This window comes from Scardinius erythrophthalmus (genome assembly GCF_964197995.2).
Source record: "Scardinius erythrophthalmus genome assembly, chromosome: 8".
NCBI classification, from domain to species: domain Eukaryota; kingdom Metazoa; phylum Chordata; class Actinopteri; order Cypriniformes; family Leuciscidae; genus Scardinius; species Scardinius erythrophthalmus.
In genome coordinates this window covers 5,183,466-5,203,201 of record NC_138228.1, presented here as the reverse complement: position 1 = coordinate 5,203,201, position 19,736 = coordinate 5,183,466, and the positions used below count along the sequence as shown (strand labels likewise).

General features: G+C 39.5%; 1 protein-coding gene across 2 annotated transcripts in view; it reads right to left on the bottom strand.

Moving 5' to 3' along the window:
• sipa1l3 (signal-induced proliferation-associated 1 like 3) overlaps positions 1-10,693 on the bottom strand; it is a 36,780-nt gene extending 26,087 nt beyond the window's left edge. For both annotated transcript variants that reach the window (XM_081373140.1, XM_081373141.1), the window contains exons 1-5: positions 9,194-10,693; positions 6,686-6,816; positions 5,316-5,504; positions 4,954-5,128; positions 3,141-3,244 (exon numbers count right to left, since the gene is read on the bottom strand). In XM_081373140.1, the coding sequence (XP_081229266.1) occupies positions 3,141-3,244; positions 4,954-5,128; positions 5,316-5,504; positions 6,686-6,816; positions 9,194-10,559 (1,965 nt within the window). In that variant the 5' untranslated portion in view covers positions 10,560-10,693. The remainder of the gene's footprint in view (positions 1-3,140; positions 3,245-4,953; positions 5,129-5,315; positions 5,505-6,685; positions 6,817-9,193) is intronic.
• Between the last annotated feature and the right edge of the window lie 9,043 nt (positions 10,694-19,736).

The window sequence follows — 19,736 nt, the reverse complement described above, 5'->3', positions numbered from 1 at the left end:
GACAGCAAAGGTGTAGTGCACTTAGGTTTTGGTTCTTGGTAAATGAAATGATGCATCTGAGTCTGTTTGCCATGTTCACAACACTCAGATTCAACATATTTGCTCTAAGGGCAGAATTTTGGCCAAATTCATGGTAGCATTACATGTATCCTTGATGGAGAAATCCCAGAATGCACTGCAAAAAGCTCAGTGAAAACAAACCCAAGATGGCTCTTTTGGAACTCTATTGGAAACACTTGAGTAAGTTGAGTCCTAAATGTGAGGATTTATAACATATATTATCAAAGGCGGATATAGGGCTTTTGAAGATGCTTGGAAACCCTTTATGTGTTTCTTGGAAAAAGAAAACAATGGGGATATATCTGATGGTATATTAGAAGATATGTAAGGAAAATATTGTTGGATGCGTCTGGTACTAGGAGGCCTTAATGTACTATTTTTTTATTTATTTTTTTGTGGGTGTGTATGTATTTGCTGGTGTATATATTGATTTGTTTCCCTTTCTTTTCATTTGATTATCTGCATGTGAATAAGTGAATGTTTATGTCAAAGTTTGTGTTGTCATATTATGTCATCTTTGTTATGTAATCTAAAAAGCAAAAAAAAAAAAAAATTAAAAAGTGAGGCTTTATACACTACAGCTATATAAAGCTTATTAAGCAACGCAACTGTTTTCAGCATTGATAATATAACTGTTTTCTGAGCACCACATCAGAATATTAGAAAGATTTCTGAAGGATCATGTGACACTGAAAACTGGAGTACTGATGCTGAAAGCTCAGCTTTGTAATCACATGAATAAATTACAGTTTAAAATATATTTAAATAGAAAATATTTTTTTTTTAAATTGTAATAATATTTCATAAAATTATAGTTTTTAACTGTATTTTTGATCAAATAAATGCAGCCTTGTTGAGCATTAGATAATTCCTTAAACCCAACTTTCAAATTTATATTCCAAATAAGTGCATAAAGGCAGCTATAGAATGATTAAAAAATAAATAAATATTAATTGAAAGTTTTCACCAAATGAAAAAAGATCAACCATTTTTGGCTGCGTAGATAAGTGGATATAGCATTACTTTCATATGAAAAACAAAAGTGACTTCTTAATGAATTATTAAATTAAATTTGATTCGCTGAAGGCGGCTGATTGCCGAAACATTTCATTGGTCCATGTGCTTTGTTCCATAATAAAAAAAAAAGTAGAATTCATTAAGAATTATAAAATCAATGGAAAGGTTTTCAAAATAAATTAAAAAAATTAAAACATAAATATAATAAAAAATATAATACATAAAAAATACATAAATCAGTTACACACCTAAAGCTGAAATTAGAAAATAAATAAATAAATAAATAAATAGACTCCGTATGTTCATTGTCAGGATGAATGACCTGCAGAAGTTTCAGTTTAATACAAAGTACGAACCCTAATCAGAATGTTAGAGGAATGTCATTGCAGTGCTGTCTGGCGAGCAATGCAGAAAAGCCATCTGAAAACAGCCAGGAGTGCCATTCTCCGCTGTTATGTAGGAGTTGATTTGTCTATTCTAAGCTGTGAACAGGGCTGCGTGTTCTGCGAGTTACATGGACTCATCTGAACTCTCTCTAAAGTACTAGGAGAGCTGACAGCAGAGATGCTGAGAACCGATGTTTAAAACTGATGTTAATCAACATAAATAGACCATGAAATTAAGAGTATCTCTATGTGTTAAAGAGACTGGCCTCCAATCTGAGTCAGAGCAATAGAGGCTGCCCACCCGCTCACAACAGTGTGAGGGCATCAATTATATAAGCTATCTTACATTTCAAACACACACAAAGGAAAAAACATGGAAACACTGCTCTTCCATGAATGCTGACACTATCCCTAATGAGTCCAGCGGGGGACACTCCTGTTCCCTGAGATTATCCTACAGCCTGACATCCCGTTCCATCTTCGCTACAACATCCCTTTCTTAATCGCTACAACACACTCCCATTTGTGTGTGTGTGAAACAAATAAATATCTGAAAGATAAACACTGCCCTCTGCAGTTCAAATGAATTAACTTCTGCACAACCAAATACGCACAACCAATTTTTTAAATATCTTAATTATATTATATTATATTATATTATATTATATTATATTCCTGGTCTTACTGCATAAATGTTTTAGTGCATGTTTTAAGGCAAATAAATAAATTTATTTTCAAAACAAATTTTGCTGCCTAATATAACCCAAGCATCAACTAATAAATCAAAAATATAAATAATAACATAACATGTTTCATCCCAATCCCCACACTGCAATCAAATACCAATAGATAATTAATAATAATAAAAAAAAAATTTGTAATGCACCTGTCTTATCCTCTTATACCCTGTATTAAACCAAGCTAAATAAAACATGATGCATAAATAACAATAATTATTAAATATTAAAAATGCTACTAAAATGTGTTGAGATGAATTCAAGTCTCTCCCTCTATTATTTCCCTTTTAATAGTCTATTTCACTCAGGAATACATCACACTATGCAAGTTAAATGTGCAAATACTGAATCATGTTGTCTTTAAGCCCGTTTTTAATGAATGTTTTTAGGTCATAGCTGTTGACGTATATGCATGAACATGAAACTTCCTGAGGGCAAAAGATGCCACATTACTGGATTTTAATCAACAGCATGGAAATCACTTGACAACCACACCCTGCTCTGATTCATACAGCAGTGCACATGCAAACAGAGGGAGGACTTGACAATAAGGAACCAAAAGAGAAAAAGCGAGAACAATTCCTTCATAACCACATGTAACAAAAAATATAAACTCTGTGAGTGGACGTCCAGAAGCTGTGGCCATTCCTTTTGAATGAAAAAAGAGTTGTGGCACATCCACTGGATTTAATGCTGCCACTTCATAAACTTTACTACCATTCCAGATGTTTCTTTGCAAACTGGGTCTGCCACATACAGCCCCACCACAAACACACTGGCGGATAAGAGTAAAGAAAATGAACAGCATCTGAACAATGTGCAAGGCAATCTGGGAGTCTGTCCAGGTGGGAGAAAGGGGGTGATGTGTCAGGATAAGTTGGGTCATGTCTGTGCTATACAGGCTCTTAGATGCACTGGTTAGCATGTGTGCGTTTCTTACCTGTTGAGGATTGTTGGGCATGTATGGAAGCATGGTGGACACGTGAAACATGATCTCGTAGTCCTGATAGGTGGTATACAAGGAGTGTGTTCCAGTTGAGTCCGCTGTTAAACAATATACATGCATATTAATGATTATGACGTACAGTAAAGTCCAGAACTCTGAGACCACATTGAAAATATAGACTAAAAGTTCTAACAAAACTAATGTATATTTTATTCATGATGATCAGGATTTACACAGTTCAAGTGCTATTCACTTTCACACTGTTGCTAAAGATGTTACTTTGTACACTCTTCATATCGCAGCCCTGCAAAGATGACAGAAAACTTGCAATTGAGAACATGAGAGCAACTGCATATTAGATCTAACATTTAAAGGGATAGTTCACTTTGAAATTAAATTTTGGTATGTTTTAGTTTACCTCAAGGGCATCCAAGATGTAGGTGTCTTTGTTTCCGCAGTAGTTTCAATTTTGATATTTTTAGGTCAAACCGTTCTTGTCTGTCAGTCATATAATGCAGGTCTATGGTCACTGTCTCAGAGAGCATGCACAGAGAAGTCCAAATTAAACAATTCCCCATCGTAAGTACACATTGATGGCCTAAGACACGAAACGAGCGGTTTGTGTGAGAAAACGAACAGTATTTATATCGTTTTTACCTCTTGTACACAACCACATCCAAGTGGTCTGAGGGCGCGCGCGCCTCATAGAATTTCATCCGGCGCTACGGAAAAATTACCATTTCCCCGCCATGACAGAAAAAAAAAAAAAAAACTCATTTAATTCCTGGCGCTTTCTGAATGAAATTCTATGAAGCCTCTCTGTGGGTAAATAAGGGGAATTTATGTCGGTTGATAGGTTAAAGAAGTACAGGAAAGTGTCAATGGTTCATTTCTGAGATAGGTGGAGGTAATGCACATATTTGTGTGCGATCCGCCGTAAAAAAAAGAAAAACAAAAAGAAGAAAGCGCCGGAAGCGCGCGCGCGCGCCCTCAGACCACTTGGATGTGGTTGTGTACAAGAGGTAAAAACAATATAAATACTGTTCGTTTTCTCACACAAACCGCTCGTTTCGTGTCTTAGGCCATCAATGTGTACTTACGATGGGGAATTGTTTAATTTGGACTTCTCTGTGCATGCTCTTTGAGACAGTGACCATAGACCTGCATTATACGACTGACAGACAAGAACGGTTTGACCTAAAAATATCAAAATTGAAACTACTGCGGAAACAAAGACACCTACATCTTGGATGCCCTTGAGGTAAGCTAAAAAATACCAATATTTAATTTCAAAGTGAACTATCCCTTTAATGCTGATTAAGTGCGAACTGGACACATTAGTGAATAATGAGATATTTTACTAAATAAAATGATCCTGCCAGAACTTTATTATAAGCGAGCTTATATGAGGTTTTACGACGTTTCAGTGTGGATGAGAAAATGTGAAATGCTTGAAAACGCTAGTGTGGACAGAGAGTCCATTTTCAAATGTATCCGGATTAACGTAGCCAAAGATTTTAACTTAAACAGTGCAGTGTGTAATTTCTGCGCTCCCAAATGGAATTACAATCCGTTTTAATTCGGTCCTGAGCAAGATTTTGGGCCATTGAAAATTCACAGTGAATTCTTGTAGCTACCCAGCGTGGTGCTCCAAATATAACCAAGAGACCATCAAAATGTATTTTCACACTGCGCTTTTCATGGTCGCAGTGGTATCAGATTAACAGAAATGTGATTTATCGCTTGACACTTCATTGTGTTGAGCCTTTTTAGGAAACATGTAAGAGAGACAGAAAGCCATGCTCACTTTTGGTGTCTAGCTGGGCAGCATATTTGTTGAATCCCCTCAGACACACAGTTTCTCCCAGCAGATCGAGGAAGGCGGTGAAGGCTGGCGTAGCCTCTTCATTGTTGTACATCTCCTCCTCCGTGCTTTGCCCCGCTCGACACAGCAGGATGCCCACTTTGTGTTTCTGACTGAGCTATAAAACACACACAGTTGCGGAGCCGGTGTTACACACACACACACACACACACAAATACATGAAATAAATAACACTTCCTTTTATATTGTTTGCGGACAATTAATTTAAGAACTCATTGACGGACTTTTGACACTTGACTTTCATCAGTCAGGATGTAGTGTCCGACTGGTCATCCTTTACTCACCCCCTGCTCGTCCAGTTTAAGAAGCTGCTCTGTGACCTTTGGCGTGCTGAGAGCCAATCGCAGACAGGACACGCTAAGCTCTGGAAGCACATACTCCAGAACTTCTTTTAGAGGCAAACCACGAACCGTTCCGTGCTTCGCTGTGGACAGAACCGAGTCCTCCAGGATCGCTCCTCGCAATGTGACCAGCTGCAGCAGCCACGGGAAACCATGTGGGGAGAAACAAACACACACACACACATCATCATCATCATCAAATACCATCATATGACTGACCGAATATCCTCTGAGAGCATGTGACAGAGCATGAGAATGATTATGAATGGCTGAAAAATGGTGTGCAGAAGTGCCCACTGTGTGGCATCCTTTCCCCACTGCTCCCTGATTCATTGCTTGCAGCATCTCTGTTAGCCTCTCACATGCTGATGCTAAAGCCATTAGCTACTGTAAAATTAGTAGAAACAGGTGGAAACACTGGAATTCTTATAATAGTTTGTTTTTGAGGCTTGTGTTTGTGGTTTGTTGTGGCATTGGTCACACATTATATGACTGGGTCACATGAACAGCCACCCGTTCAATCATTCAACTCGAACCTTTGACCAAAATAACACTCTTGAACTAGTGTGCACGTTCAAGGCCGTTTTGAGCACATCTTTAGTGGGAATAATAACTGTGTGAGTGTGAATGACCTGAAGACGCTGCATTGTTCAGAGTGGGTGAGTTTGATGTGTCCAGACAGCCATGTAATCTGACTAAACCCAGCAGAGCTGCAGTCATACCAGTATAGCTCAGCACTTTTCAAACACGGCATTATTAAGCAATGGTAACCTCATGGTCTTTATCGCAAACACGCAAGGCACCAAACACACTCAGAATTTATTTTCACTTAATACAACTTCATGATTTATAAACACATGACATGAACCAGAGAATCATGCTCTTTTATGTTCATAAAAATGTCATAGGTGCATAGAGAAGCCCAAAGTACTCAAAATTATTTAGTCCTGTTTTCACAGTGTCTCACATTTTGTTTTTAAAACCGCAAACAAGTTAAAAAATAGCCTCAGGATCCCTACATTGTTCCCTATTGTGCCTATAAATGGCCACAAAGGTATAGGGTTCTATCAAATGGCACAAAAGTCTTATTGTCAAGCAGTTTTATCAGATTTAATCAGATAATAGTGAGAACAGAGAACAATAAGCTTCAGTTTCAGGCTCAAAGAGGTAAATAAAAAGTGGCTGGAGAAGCCCATGGAGTCTGTGGGTGTTTGTAGGAGAATAAATCATCCTGTCATGGGTCCTGATTTGAGCCCCAGTTTGATCCAGGTTTATTTAATTTAACTTGCACATATTTTTCCTGTTATACACACCTCACTAGTGCGAAAGATGATGCGGTACTGGTACTGGTCCTTTAAATCTTTGGTATCGTCCAGTTTCTCTCGCCGGATGCTCAGAGCCACGGGCCCCAGCTTCTCATCGGTACCAAAGTAGTTCCAGTGCTCTGTGGAAAGAGAAAGAGAGAAATGAAAGAACATAGAGAGGACATGGAAAAGACAGATTAATACCATTAATACAGAAAATGAGACGATACAGAAGAGAAGAAAATAATTAATGAGGTGAAGACAATGGAGAGGAGAAAAGTGGAAGTCGATATGAAGGATGAGAGATGGAAGGAAGGACACAGGGGACAAAGAAGGGATTTATAAGGAAAACCTACAAATCTAGGTCATGGTGGCTATCGAACTTCCTATAGGTATTATAAGCATTCAAATCTAATAAAAAAACATGGACAAAGCCAATACTACACACACTTTTAAAAATAAAGGAATGATTATTCTCCTGTGTTTCCTACAGGTTTTTGCAGAGGAGGATAGAGACTTCTGGCCAAACTTGCTAAATAATAACAGCACTATTTCTATAACATATTAGTTTGTTTTTAATGGCAATACAACATTGAATATATACATTTTTATTTTAGTTTGAATAGCTTTTTGCTTTAACTTTTTATAATTGCATTCAAGACAAACATAACCGCACATAATGTGGTTTGTCTGTGAATCAGTGAGAAAGTGGTCTCCTGTGGTCCTTTCGGTCTGATTCAACTACTGGTTCAAAAAGGACCATGCCAATCATGTGATTTGTTCTCAAAAAAGGACTGCATGTTCCACATGCTTGTTTCCACATGTTTCCACGTGCATTTTTGTTTTTGCATGGAAAAAAGCATGAAAAATGCTATGGGGCATCACACTCTGCTATGATCTACTGATTTACTCAAAAATACTACAAAGGAAGAAGCATGATGTGAACGTGATATCCTTAAATTTTCCAGCCTTAATTTCTTGATGGCATTTGGGATAATGTTTCTTTAATCTGTCATCCGGTATTTCTCATCACATGATATGAGTTTAGTTGTTTTGTAAGGGTTCTGAAAGTTCAGGAAACTTGTGTTGAGAGAATTATAAGTCTCAGGAGCATGCGGATATGGGCTTTTTAATAACGCAGCAAAGATTTTGATACTATGCAAAATGTTGCCCTTCCGGACTGAGGAATGCCAAATCAGTACAGCTTTATGGTTGGCACTTCAACACAAATACACATGCAATACTTTAGTGACTCATTGACTAAGTACCTCAAAGAGTGTTGCTGCACTGGTAAATTAAGTAAACGGGTAACAAGAAGTAATTGGCACCAAAAGGTAAAATACCATAGTGGCTTGGAATCCTCATTAAGTTAAACATTTAACACTTAAATGAGAAAAACAGATCACACAATGAAAAGTATGGCTTAAAGGTGAAAAGTGTAATTTTAAAAGTTAAAATACTTCCTCTTTCCCATCTTAAAATGGAAAGACAACTATAAGTGAGCCAATCATAGGCTGATTCACCCGAAAGGTATAAAACCTGTGGCGGCATTAAAACATCCCAATTAACTGAGCATCTGAGCAAAAAAGGCCAACACAGCAATGTAAGCTCAACAAATAGCATGAGTTTGGAGCAGGATTATCTTTTCATCTAAACAATTTCAGATAGGAGGAAATGTATGAAAATTTGTTTTGCGTTTGCATTTGATGCCGCTAGTGGTGCAAAAATTACACACTTGACCTTCAAATATCTTTTACATGGGACATTTGTCATTGTATCCATATCCCCATGTTAAGATGGTTGCATTTTGTGCTGCTTAACTTGAAAATATAAAACTAGTATGCATGGCATGCCCTTTCTGGCATGCAGCCTGGTCATCGAAAACAAACTTCCAAAAATCTGGATGACAGAGATTACTTCTGAAATGGTAACCTTTATCTCACCAACTTTAATCTTCATAAAAACAGACAACTAATTAGAGCATTCAGATAACTCGTATCTGCAAGGATTTATCTAATGTGGCTATGAGGTGACGAGCGTGCTATTTTTAGACATTGTGGGTTGTTTTTACAACATTGGCATTTTAGAAAGCAAGACCTTTAGTGAGATTAACATTTGGGAGGCAGATGTGTGGCAGGAGTTTAGCTTCAGCTCCAGTTTGTGCTTCTATTGGCTAATAGTAAGAAGCATTGATAATTGTGGCATGCTTTGATAATCTCTTCCAAAGGAAGAACTATGTAATGAGACTAAATGAAGGGAAACCACTAAATTTAGGAGTATATTTGAGGCAAGGGCTGTACAGATAAAATTGGAGGTCTCTATGAGGTGCTATATTGAACATAAATTATGTAAACCATAAAAGAAAGACTGAAGCTGATCCTGAAAGCGCATTGGGTTTCATATGCAATCAAATTATGATATTCAGACGAATTACATATTCTGATAAATGTATCAATGTAGTTGGAGGTTCTAGTTGACCCAGCCTAAAATCAATTATGAAAACCATAAATGTCCTACCTTTCCCATAAAAGTGCTCATGGTAGTATTTGGCACCCAGGTCAACATGCTCGATGCAGTGCTGCTGCAGTCTCTCTAACCTGGTGGCCCGAACTTCTGGCAGTACCTCCAGTTTGGACACACTGGCATTACTGCAGCGAAGGTGAAGCTGAGCCTCCACCACAGCAGCCTCTCCTCGCTCCGCCCACGAGCTCAAGAAGCTGACGTTACGTTCTCCATAGCTTCCGGTCTCATTCAGAAATTGCGGGCAGCTCAGCAACAGCTGTTGCTGAGAGTTGGGGTTAACGCTAGCTGGACCACCCTGCTCTGAATGTTCCAGTCCTAGGGTTGATCCTTCTGATAGGTCTCTGACACTGAGGTCATCAGTGCTAGAAAAGTTGGGCTCGACTCCCCCCAGAGCAATAGCTCTGGAAACTGCCAAAGAAAGAGCAGCTGAAGAGGCAGCGGAAGCTCCGGTGGCCGTATTTCGCCGTTGGGCAGCGTAGCTACGCCGAGCTGCTGCCTCGTGCAAGTCAAACAGAACGCTCTGAGAGTCATAGTGGGCAAAACTTCGCACACATAGCCAGGGTTTGGAAGACAATGTCTCGGGGGGCCGTGTGTCATCCGCATCACCACGTGGATTCTCTGTTTCACCCCGACTGGAGCTACGGAGTTTGCGGAATAAAGAGGAGGTGCCAAGGGATGACTCTGTTCCCCCACTCTTTTTGCGTACATGATTCTCCGGGCGGTCATCGGGCTGTGGCGTCGACAAGAAGGCATGTGAAGAAGGTCCCTCTAAAGAAGCACCAAGCAGCTCTCCAAGCTTGGCAGGGGCTGTGCTACGCTGGTCTGGCCGCTCCTGTTGAAACTGATTGAGCATATCAAAGAAGCTTTGGTCAGACACAGCCTGTACGTTGATGGAAGAGGTACTGCCATATTCCCGGAACAAGCGACTTTCGACCTCCGATTCATCTTGCTCACTCAATGTAATCTCGCTGTTGGAGCGCTGTCGGAGGGGAGCAAATACAGAAGTCCGAAACCTTGGTGGTGTGCCTGGAGGCCTCAGACCTGGTTCAAGGAAGTCATCATCCCTGGTAACTCGCTGTGGAAACCTGGTCACATCTCCATGTGTAAGCCCATCCTCACTGTTGTTGTCATCCGGATGATTGCCTTGGCCATTCTCAAGCAGCGATTCTCTTGACAGTGCCCTGCGTGGAGGCCACTCAGCAATCCGAGCTCGAACCCCCATTTTGGGCACTGAGACACGGGGTTGTGCTGGATCGCCCATGGAAGAGTGGCCATTATGGAGGGGTAGACGGAGATGCGGTGGAGGAAGAGGTTGAGAGAGAGGGGTGGCACACACCCCTGTATCTCTGTACATGTTCATGGAGCCCACTGTAGTCTCAGGGCCAAAGATGAGGGCAGGGGTTGTGGGGAAGAAAGCATCCTGGATCGAGACTTCTGGTATTCTGTGAGAAGGAGGTGAGATGGACAAGCTCCACACTGCTGTTGCTTCCTCCTCTCACACTCATTTCTTTAGTAGGAAAGGACTAACCTTCCCTAATCTATTTGGAACAATCATAAAGCTCAAAGGCCACTCAAATCACAGACCTGCAAAAAGGCAAGAAACAAAGAACAATTAGTATGGTATTCATTTAATCTGGATACTTATACACAACATATGAAAAATTTCAAAAAAAAATCTGTTTTTTGGGTTTGTGATCTTTTTTCCTTTCCCTACATACCACTTACTCTAAGCACTTTGGAGCCCCTGCTTCTCCCAAACCCTTTTTCTAATATTGTGATGTTATTTTGCTCAAGGGGATAGCAGTTTTGAGAGAAAAATGCAGAGAAAAGCTGACTGAAACTAAAATAAGAAAAAGGGAGTAGGATGAAAAAGAGACCAGAAGAGAAATAGGTTGGTATGAGAAAGAGGAAGTGAGGTGATCGGATTTCAGATGTGGATTTCTCATACTCTCTTGGGGCTAATCTCTATTCCTCTTCCTGGCAGATATTCTGTATTAAATCCACTAATACCACTTAATTTTTTTATTTTTAAATAAACAGTCAAGAAAATCATTTACCAAAATCTCTGAGCAAGCAACTACAACACCTAGTTCTACTTAGCAGCTGACCAATATTGTTACCTAATACGATGTAACAATAGATGTAGATATTACTTGCAAATGAAGTGTGAATGAGTAGATACACCAACTGACAAAAGTAATAGAACAAATGACCTTCGACCTGAAGGGCACCTTGATCACTAAGTGTATTGATTTTGGACGTAATGGATCGAACCAAAAGTCAGAAAATGTGAAAGTCAGTCAGATGTAGTTTACTAGCAAAGTAACTGTTTATCAACAGTTACGGCAAAGCGCAATGCCTACTACTACTATATGACCACGCCCCCTGATACTCCGACAGGTGCTGATAGATTTACCAGCCATGAAAACCATCACCCTGGTCACATGACAGCTATGACAGATGGAGACATTGGGTCAGCAGGGTGAAGCGTCCAATTACCTGAGAGATAGCTGAAAGTAAGATTAGGATTCTGCCCACATTCAGCTGCATACAAAAGGAGTTACATAACAAGGACTCTGTGCTGGATTACTGATGGGAACTGCTGAGTAGATAATAAGGTGGACTGTTTTACAGACTTAACCAAGAATGCATAAGCATTGGATTGTGATACACTAGATTTTGAATGAGACGCTCAAACTTTGTGACAGAGAAAAAGGCCCCTTGAGTCTCAGAGTATCTTCACATGCTTCATCCCTCACTGTGAACAAATGACAAAATGAAACTGACAGAAAGTCAAAGAACAAGACAAACACAAAAAGACAGGATACTAGGGAGAGGCAGAAGTAGAGCAAACAGAGGAGCGGGAAGAGAGGAAATCTGACAGGGTTTGTGGTGAAGGAATCCAGGGAAGAGAGCAAGAGTGAATCTGAATCCCAGTGACTCGCTTTAATATGAAAGTCAGCTTGAATCAGGCTTCACTGCAGCTCAGTGACTATGAAAAGCCACTCAGCATCGCCTGTTCCTCTGTGTAACTTCACGTTATCTCCCTTTTCATTGTTTCTCACCATCTCTATCTATTCCATTGCACTCCATCCATCCAAATATTAGATTAAACAACCACAGCTTGTCTCTCTCTTTGTGATAAGTAGGCTACAGTAATAGCAATGTATGAGACATCTGTCCATTTTTCATTTTAACGGCATTGTTATTGTTTAATGATCTAAGCACTGGCCAAAGAACAGCACACTATACCCCCTTTCCCTCCAAGATTAACGCCATCTACAAAACATTTCTCATATATCATGTCTCTGAGGTGAGATTTAAGCACAATCCCCCCTCAAAATATATCCCTTCAGGCAAAGGTTCTTCATTTTCAAAAAAAAATTTCAAGGTTAGTCTCAGCTTAAGACACACATTTTTAAAGCTCTCATTGTCTAATAAAAAATCTATAATGTTTCCAGCAGTTCCTTTTCAGACCACAACTTACATCTGTACACTAGTAATGAAATAATTACTGATGTGTAGTGTACATCACATTTATCCTCTGGATATTAGATTACAATGATACATGGCTAAATCATGAAACAAAAACAACTTCAATACAATCCAGTCAGAACTTAAAACGTGTTATTCACACACAGTGTTTGCTCTCAGCTATGCCACTGGCAATAGTCACTGATTTTAAATGCATTGTGTGGAGCCCTGCACCGAAGGGCTCCAGTGAACGTAAAAGCACTTCAAGATGAGTTTGTGTAAAAGTTTCACCCTCAACATTTGGCAGATGCCACATCCCAACACTCACAGGGCAAGTTCACAACAGCAGCTGCAGAAATAAGGGGGAAATAATGTGTTACTTTCAAACTGAATGTTTCGGTTTCCCTCAGCCTGTAAATTCCTTGTTTTTATTCTGTCTGAGTGAACTGGGAAAAGCAAGTATGAACTGTGTAAATATGCATACGTACACACAACTGGGAAGCAAGCCGAGACCAAGTGCCAGATCTGAAAGACTTCAAACTGTTTTTAATTGTTCACATAGTAATGAGCTCAGATTGTGCTAGCTCAAACTGAGACCACACACACAGGCATGTAACCAGTAGTGATTTTAATTCAACTAACGTGGGTCTCATGATCCCTCCATCAGACATCGAAAGACAGGGTTTGGTGTCGGTTTGTGAGCCCTGGAGCTTTAAATCACACTAATTTCCTCTCGCTCATACAATTGCAGCCTACAGCAAGTGACTCAGCTTATACCTGCCACAGACTGCCAGTGCCAGGACAAGATCTGTCAATCACAACACAGCTTGTTTCCTCTGACGATTTCCTGTCACTGTTTTTGGGGCGTCAGACATGAACCCCCTGGTGATAGCAGCTGGCCAGTGTGTGTTTAAAATGGAAAGATGTGCAGTGGAGGGTAGGGGCTGGGCGTTTGATCTGCCCTATAGGGTTTACTTGACTGGGTGTGAAGGACAGAGGAAAGCATATGATGCTGAAAATAAAAGGTGAGGGTCATGGTGAAGAGAGGAAGGTCGTTACGGTTTCATGAGACTGTGTTTTGGACTCGCATTTGCTTCATGTGTGCAGGCAGGGGCCAGTCATAATCCTTTAATTCACTAAGATAAGCGATGAAGGTCAAAGGTGCATAAAATCCATTGTGTAAGTGAAAGCTAATCAATAAAGCAGAGAAAACGGATGCAAATATGAATTATAGATTACAGGAAGGGGGTGCAATGTGCCACAGTGGGAGAGCACACGGACACACATTCTTCATGTTCACAAAATCGACTAGTCTTGGTTATATGAATGACTAGTCTGTCCTATATGAAAAATGATTAGTGATGTCAGCCAAAAAGTTGTTAAGTTGTTATATTTATATTAAAGGCTACTATAAACATTTTATTTCGATTAATACTGATAAATATTACACATTAAGACTAGAAACATACATTAAAAAAGTAAACGGATTAGTGGTTGACTGAATTTTTGATGACCTAAACTGATAATAATTTAGAAAGCATGGTAGCCGATGGCCACATAAAGCTGATATATACGATATGACACACAATTTAATTTAAAGATGACACATAACACACTGCAAATAACACATTGCAAGTAAATTTGTTTTATTTTTTTTGCATTTATATTTTGCATATTTACTAAAGCAGGAAATAAATTTTATTTTTTTAAGATTTTTTTTTTAATATGATGAAAAAATAAACCTGTAAAATAAACATTTATAATTTGGATGGCAAGTTCTTGGTTCCATCATTCCATTATAGTATTTTGCACAAATGAAGGAATTTACACACATGACTAAAATGAAAGGAACAATATAAGCACTCAATAATATTGTATGTTTGTGTGCACTAGAAGTTTACCCAACACCATTTTCAACTAAAAATGGAAAACGGATGCTTTTTGGTATTTACACGACAATGCTGTTTTGGGGGCCTGAAAACGGGTTTCAGAGTGGACATTATGGAAAATGTTGTCTCCACGTAAACTACAAAAACGTGAATTTGTGCAAATGGTGACATCATGCGCTTGTGTTTTACGTGTTCAGTCTACAGGCGCATAGTGTTTCTTTACAAAGTGAAATAGCCAGTTACTGGCCTGGCAGCATGATCAGCAATTTTACTGTTACTGTTAAACAAAGACAGTAGTAAACTAGATAGTTAACTGTTCATAGCACTGTCAAAGCTAAATTCCTGGTGCTGTCAATATAAAAGATGTGCTTCTGACACTTATCGCCAAACAGACAAACATATTAACCAATGCAAATTTAAAAAAGGGCAAATATGAGCTTATAGATCAGCCTTGATGTTATTCAGGGACTTCTTTAAAGTATCACAGTCATCCCAAAACACTGGCATCCTCTGAATAAAAACAGGGATTTTGCTCAATTTTAATGAAAATGAATTGCTAAACGTTGTGAATTTGTTGCAGAGTCAGTTTTGATGACTATAGCATTGGGTACTTCAAGAGAGATAACTTTTTAGAGAGGGTTGTACAATGCTGACAGTAGTTACTATTAGCATTCTAAACCACAGCATGCCATAAGTCTTAAAAGTAAAATCCATATAAATAGTTGTGTTTCTAAATTATTCACTGAAAATCATCTGATATAAAAACAAAAAAAAAGAAATGAAAAAACACATCACTAACTGACCAGTTGGTTTTTGGATGGCCTGACGCATCTGGGATTGTAGCCAGAAAATAATGATCTCAGGAGGCCAGCGGGCTACTAGGAAATGCCCATGTGTGCCATCTGGCTGGCATGTGATCAAACAGTGCACAGGTGTTTGGGTTTGTGAATGTGACGGTGAGAGCTATAGTACACATGTAGTGTCCAAGCACATGGCTAAAAACGAACAGGAATAGGCCTAGTATTTTCATAAAATAATATAGTGTAAAAAAAATCCATATTGTACCTGATGGTGCCAAAATTGAATACTGACCAATTTATTCAACCATCCAAGCAACACATACACACAATCTTGAAAGCCATAAAAACACCTGATCATGTTTGCTAAAACAACATGGTAGAATTCACATTCGACTGGCCAGGAAACCAAAAGAATCTGAAAAAATCCAGAAGCGGAGCAGCAAAACGAGAGGAGGAGGAAGTGAATTCTGCCTAAGGGCAACACAACTCGAATCACCAGTTTGTCCTTGGGGCTCCTAAACACAGCATTGCAAACACATACATAAGCACGCTTTGTTCAGATCATTGATAGACGAGCCATTATCACACCACGCAAACACACAACACAGAAGAGGAAAAACAGGTCAGCCCACTCACCAGACAAACAAATCCAAGAATTGAAACAAACAAATGAGGCTGCAGGCCGAAAATCTCCCAGGTGGGGCGTCAGGGAGTGTCCTTCTGTCTGTTTATCTCGACAACAGGGCTCTTATACCACCAACAAACATCTCTTACTGTGCAACTGAACGAAAAGCTTGTTACGGTATCCCACTAGCTGTCTTTCTGGACCTAGAGAGCTGCCTACCTAGACATTTTTACACAAAACACAGGTCTGTTCAAACTGTCAAGACAAACATTCAATTATAACGGTCATATGTGCCTATGATGACTGTGTTATCAAGGTGGGCAGCTCACTAGGTTTTTAGTGTCGAATCGAACAGTGAATGATGCTCAAAAATGGCATCAAGGTGGTGATGAACTTAGTAGGTTTTGGGTTTGAAACCAAACATGTTGACTCGAACGTCTGAATTGATACAAAGGTGTTACATTTCAAACTGAACATTCCAAAATTGAAACAAATGTCTTAAATCAAAAGTTGAACTGAACATGTTGAATCAGATATGACAAACTGAACATTCCGACATGCCGACAATGTTCACAAATGCCGTCCAGGCAGTGATCTGTCAATCTGAATGTTACAACATGTCTATGGTGTACAAAAATGTTATCTATATAGATAGGTAATCAGCTGACTAGATATTGAGTGTTGAATCATACACGATAAATCAAACTTTCTAAAACGCCTATGATGCTCAAACATGCCCGATAGTGAACACACATTATGTCCGAAACCAAACATGTCAATCATTCCAACATCTCTGTGATTCTTCATGTCATCTAGGTAGGGGTCAAATCAGGTAGAGGTCAAATTCTGTCTTGGCAGTAAGGTAACTAGGTTTTGAACCTAATGTCAATTCAAATGTTACAGCATGTCTATAAAAAAATGTTTGTTTCGCAGTCGGCTCACGTTTTGAGGGTTGTATCAAATCAAATGTTTCAACATGTTTATGATACTAAACATGTCATCTAAATGCCAAACCAAACATAACAGAACATTTCAAAATCTGAAAGTGTCAAATCATGCACTGAACAATTCAACACCAATGATGCAGAAAATTCTGTAGTTACCTCATTAAGAAAACATTAAATCAATCATGTCCAACTGAACATTCCAACATGCAAATGATGCTCAAAAATGCTGTCTAAGCAGTGACTTACTAGAGTAAGCTTACTAGGTTCTGAACCTGAAACTGAACATGTCAATTTAAATATTTCAACAAGTCTATGATGTTCAAAACGACGACTATGATGTGTCAGATCCGTGCATTAGGTCTTAAAGTGACAGCAGCCTAATATCCCTGCTGTAGAAAAAGAGATAATCACTCACTGCTTTAGACTGAATAACTTCTGTATTAATCTATACCGAATACAGTGAGGACTATGCATTGTTATTTAACATTTCATTATTCAATTTCTGTACCTGAATACTACTGTTAAACCTATAACTATTACTGTACCTGAAAAACTTAAAGCACTGTTTCTTGTATGTATGTGTGCTATTACAATTTGTTCATTTGTCATTACTGACTGTTTAATTGTATTTTATTAATTTACGATTAGTTATGCTATTAGATTTTGTTGTAGTATGAAAACTGGAACTGGTATTTAAAATGTTGGTTCAACTTTATTTATTAAAATAAGTCAAACAATTGAAATAAATGTTCCAATATATCTATGAAGCTCAAACATGCCATCTAGGCAGGGAGCTCACTAGATTTTGAGAAACCAAATATAACTGAAGATGCACAATAATGGTATCTAAGTAATGATCTCACTAGATTAATGGTGCGTTCAAGTCATCTCGTATAGATCGTATTTACGAGTTGAACGCACTTGAACGCCACCACAATGTCGTAAATACCAGTGGGGAGCTCGGGATTTTCTCTAAGCTCCGGTCTTTACGAGTTGGGGGCGTGTCAGTGATTAACATGGCGGAATACACAATACGTAAAGGTATTTAGCTGTGATATTGTCAGGCTTTTCTATTTACAGCGCAGTTAGCTAATCGCCAACACAGAATATGATAGTATTATAATATAACAATGCAACATGTAATGATGTGTTGGCAGTGGCTTCATAAATTAATTAAAACATAAAAATACAAAGTATACCTGATGCACATTTCTTTGTTCTTCATTTTCTAGAACAAGAGTTTAAGAACCTTACTGTATTTTTGTGTAATTATTTAAGAGAAAGTACTTCGCCATTTTGCTCCGACGAAAGTGACTTGAACGCACATGCCGTTATAAGCACGACTTCCCACCTCGTACGTACGAACTTCCCAGGAGGACTTGAACGCACCATAAGACACTGCCATCAAGATGAAGAAACTTACAGTATATATGAAATACGGTGAACTCCCAGTTCTAGGTCATGTTTAAGCAAAATTCCAGTACTAAGGAAGCCATGAGCTATGGGTCAGTCAGTTCCTTTATGTGGGCGTCAGCAAACCGTCAGAGGATGGAGTGATCTGTCAGAGAGACCAGAGAGAGACATTAGCATTACTACCTGCTGCTATAGAAACAGGAGCTCACCAGAACAACAGTACAAGCTATCATTACGTGTTGTGTGTGTGTGTGTGTGTGTGTGTGTGTGTGTGTGTGTGTGTGTGTGTGTGTGTGTGTGTGTGTGTGTGTGTGTGTGTGTGTGTGTGTGTGTGTGTGTGTGTGTGTGTGTGTGTGTGTGTGTGTGTGTGTGTGTGCGCGAGTGTTTTTTAGAATCTGGAGAGAAACACGACAATGAGAGAAAATGACATGGCACATGTCAAAATAATAAGCTTGATATAATGAATTACAACACACAAGGTGCGATACAACATCCATGAAATAACAGTAGATATGGCATGTGTGTGTGGCAGTGCCAGCCCGCAGGCATCTACCCACTGTCTCCTCAAACAAAAGAGTCAAAGCAAAACTGATGGGTACAAGCTGACATCTGCTGCTCTTGCCTTCGTACCGCTAATACGGTTCGCTCTTCTCACACACACACACACACACACACACACACACACACACACACACACACAGAAGGCTTTGGAATGTCTCCTCGTAGTATAGAACATCAAAGGCAGCCTAAGCCTGATTCATAGCTCATGAATTTTGGGTTTATCTATCTCACACAGGCGTAGACACGAGCTGTTTTAGAGGGAAAGATAAAAGTGTGTGTGTTCCTGACCTTCTATACGCACACACACTCTCATACTGAGGGGACAAGAGGAGACACGCTCCGACACACAAACATTCCCTGCGGTGTCAAACATTATGGCCTGACAGACTCCCGCCCATCGATACCGATCAATTCAGCTCTATTTCCCCTCCCGACTGTTTGTGTGAAGGTGAAGTGTGTGAGCGTGTCTATGATAGTGGCGATCGGCTGGTAACGGTGTGCACCGATGCTGGATCGTGGACCTCGGGCGATACACACCTACGTTTAGTTCACACTGGGCGTCTGACACACGCCTGATTCCATCAGTGAGAATTTACAGCTCTGACTGCCACTACAGCAAATCACATTACAACCCAGTGCTGCTTCACCATGACAACACATTACAGCATGCTCCACTTCATCCAATTAGGCCTGCCAAGACTCAAAATACAGCACACTAAGGCAGTGGGCAGAGAAAGGGTATTTTGAGGTTAGGCACACAGACAGTGTTCTGTGCACAGGCCTAAAGGAGCAATATGCATGCTTGTCTATGGCATGTAGGGATGTGCA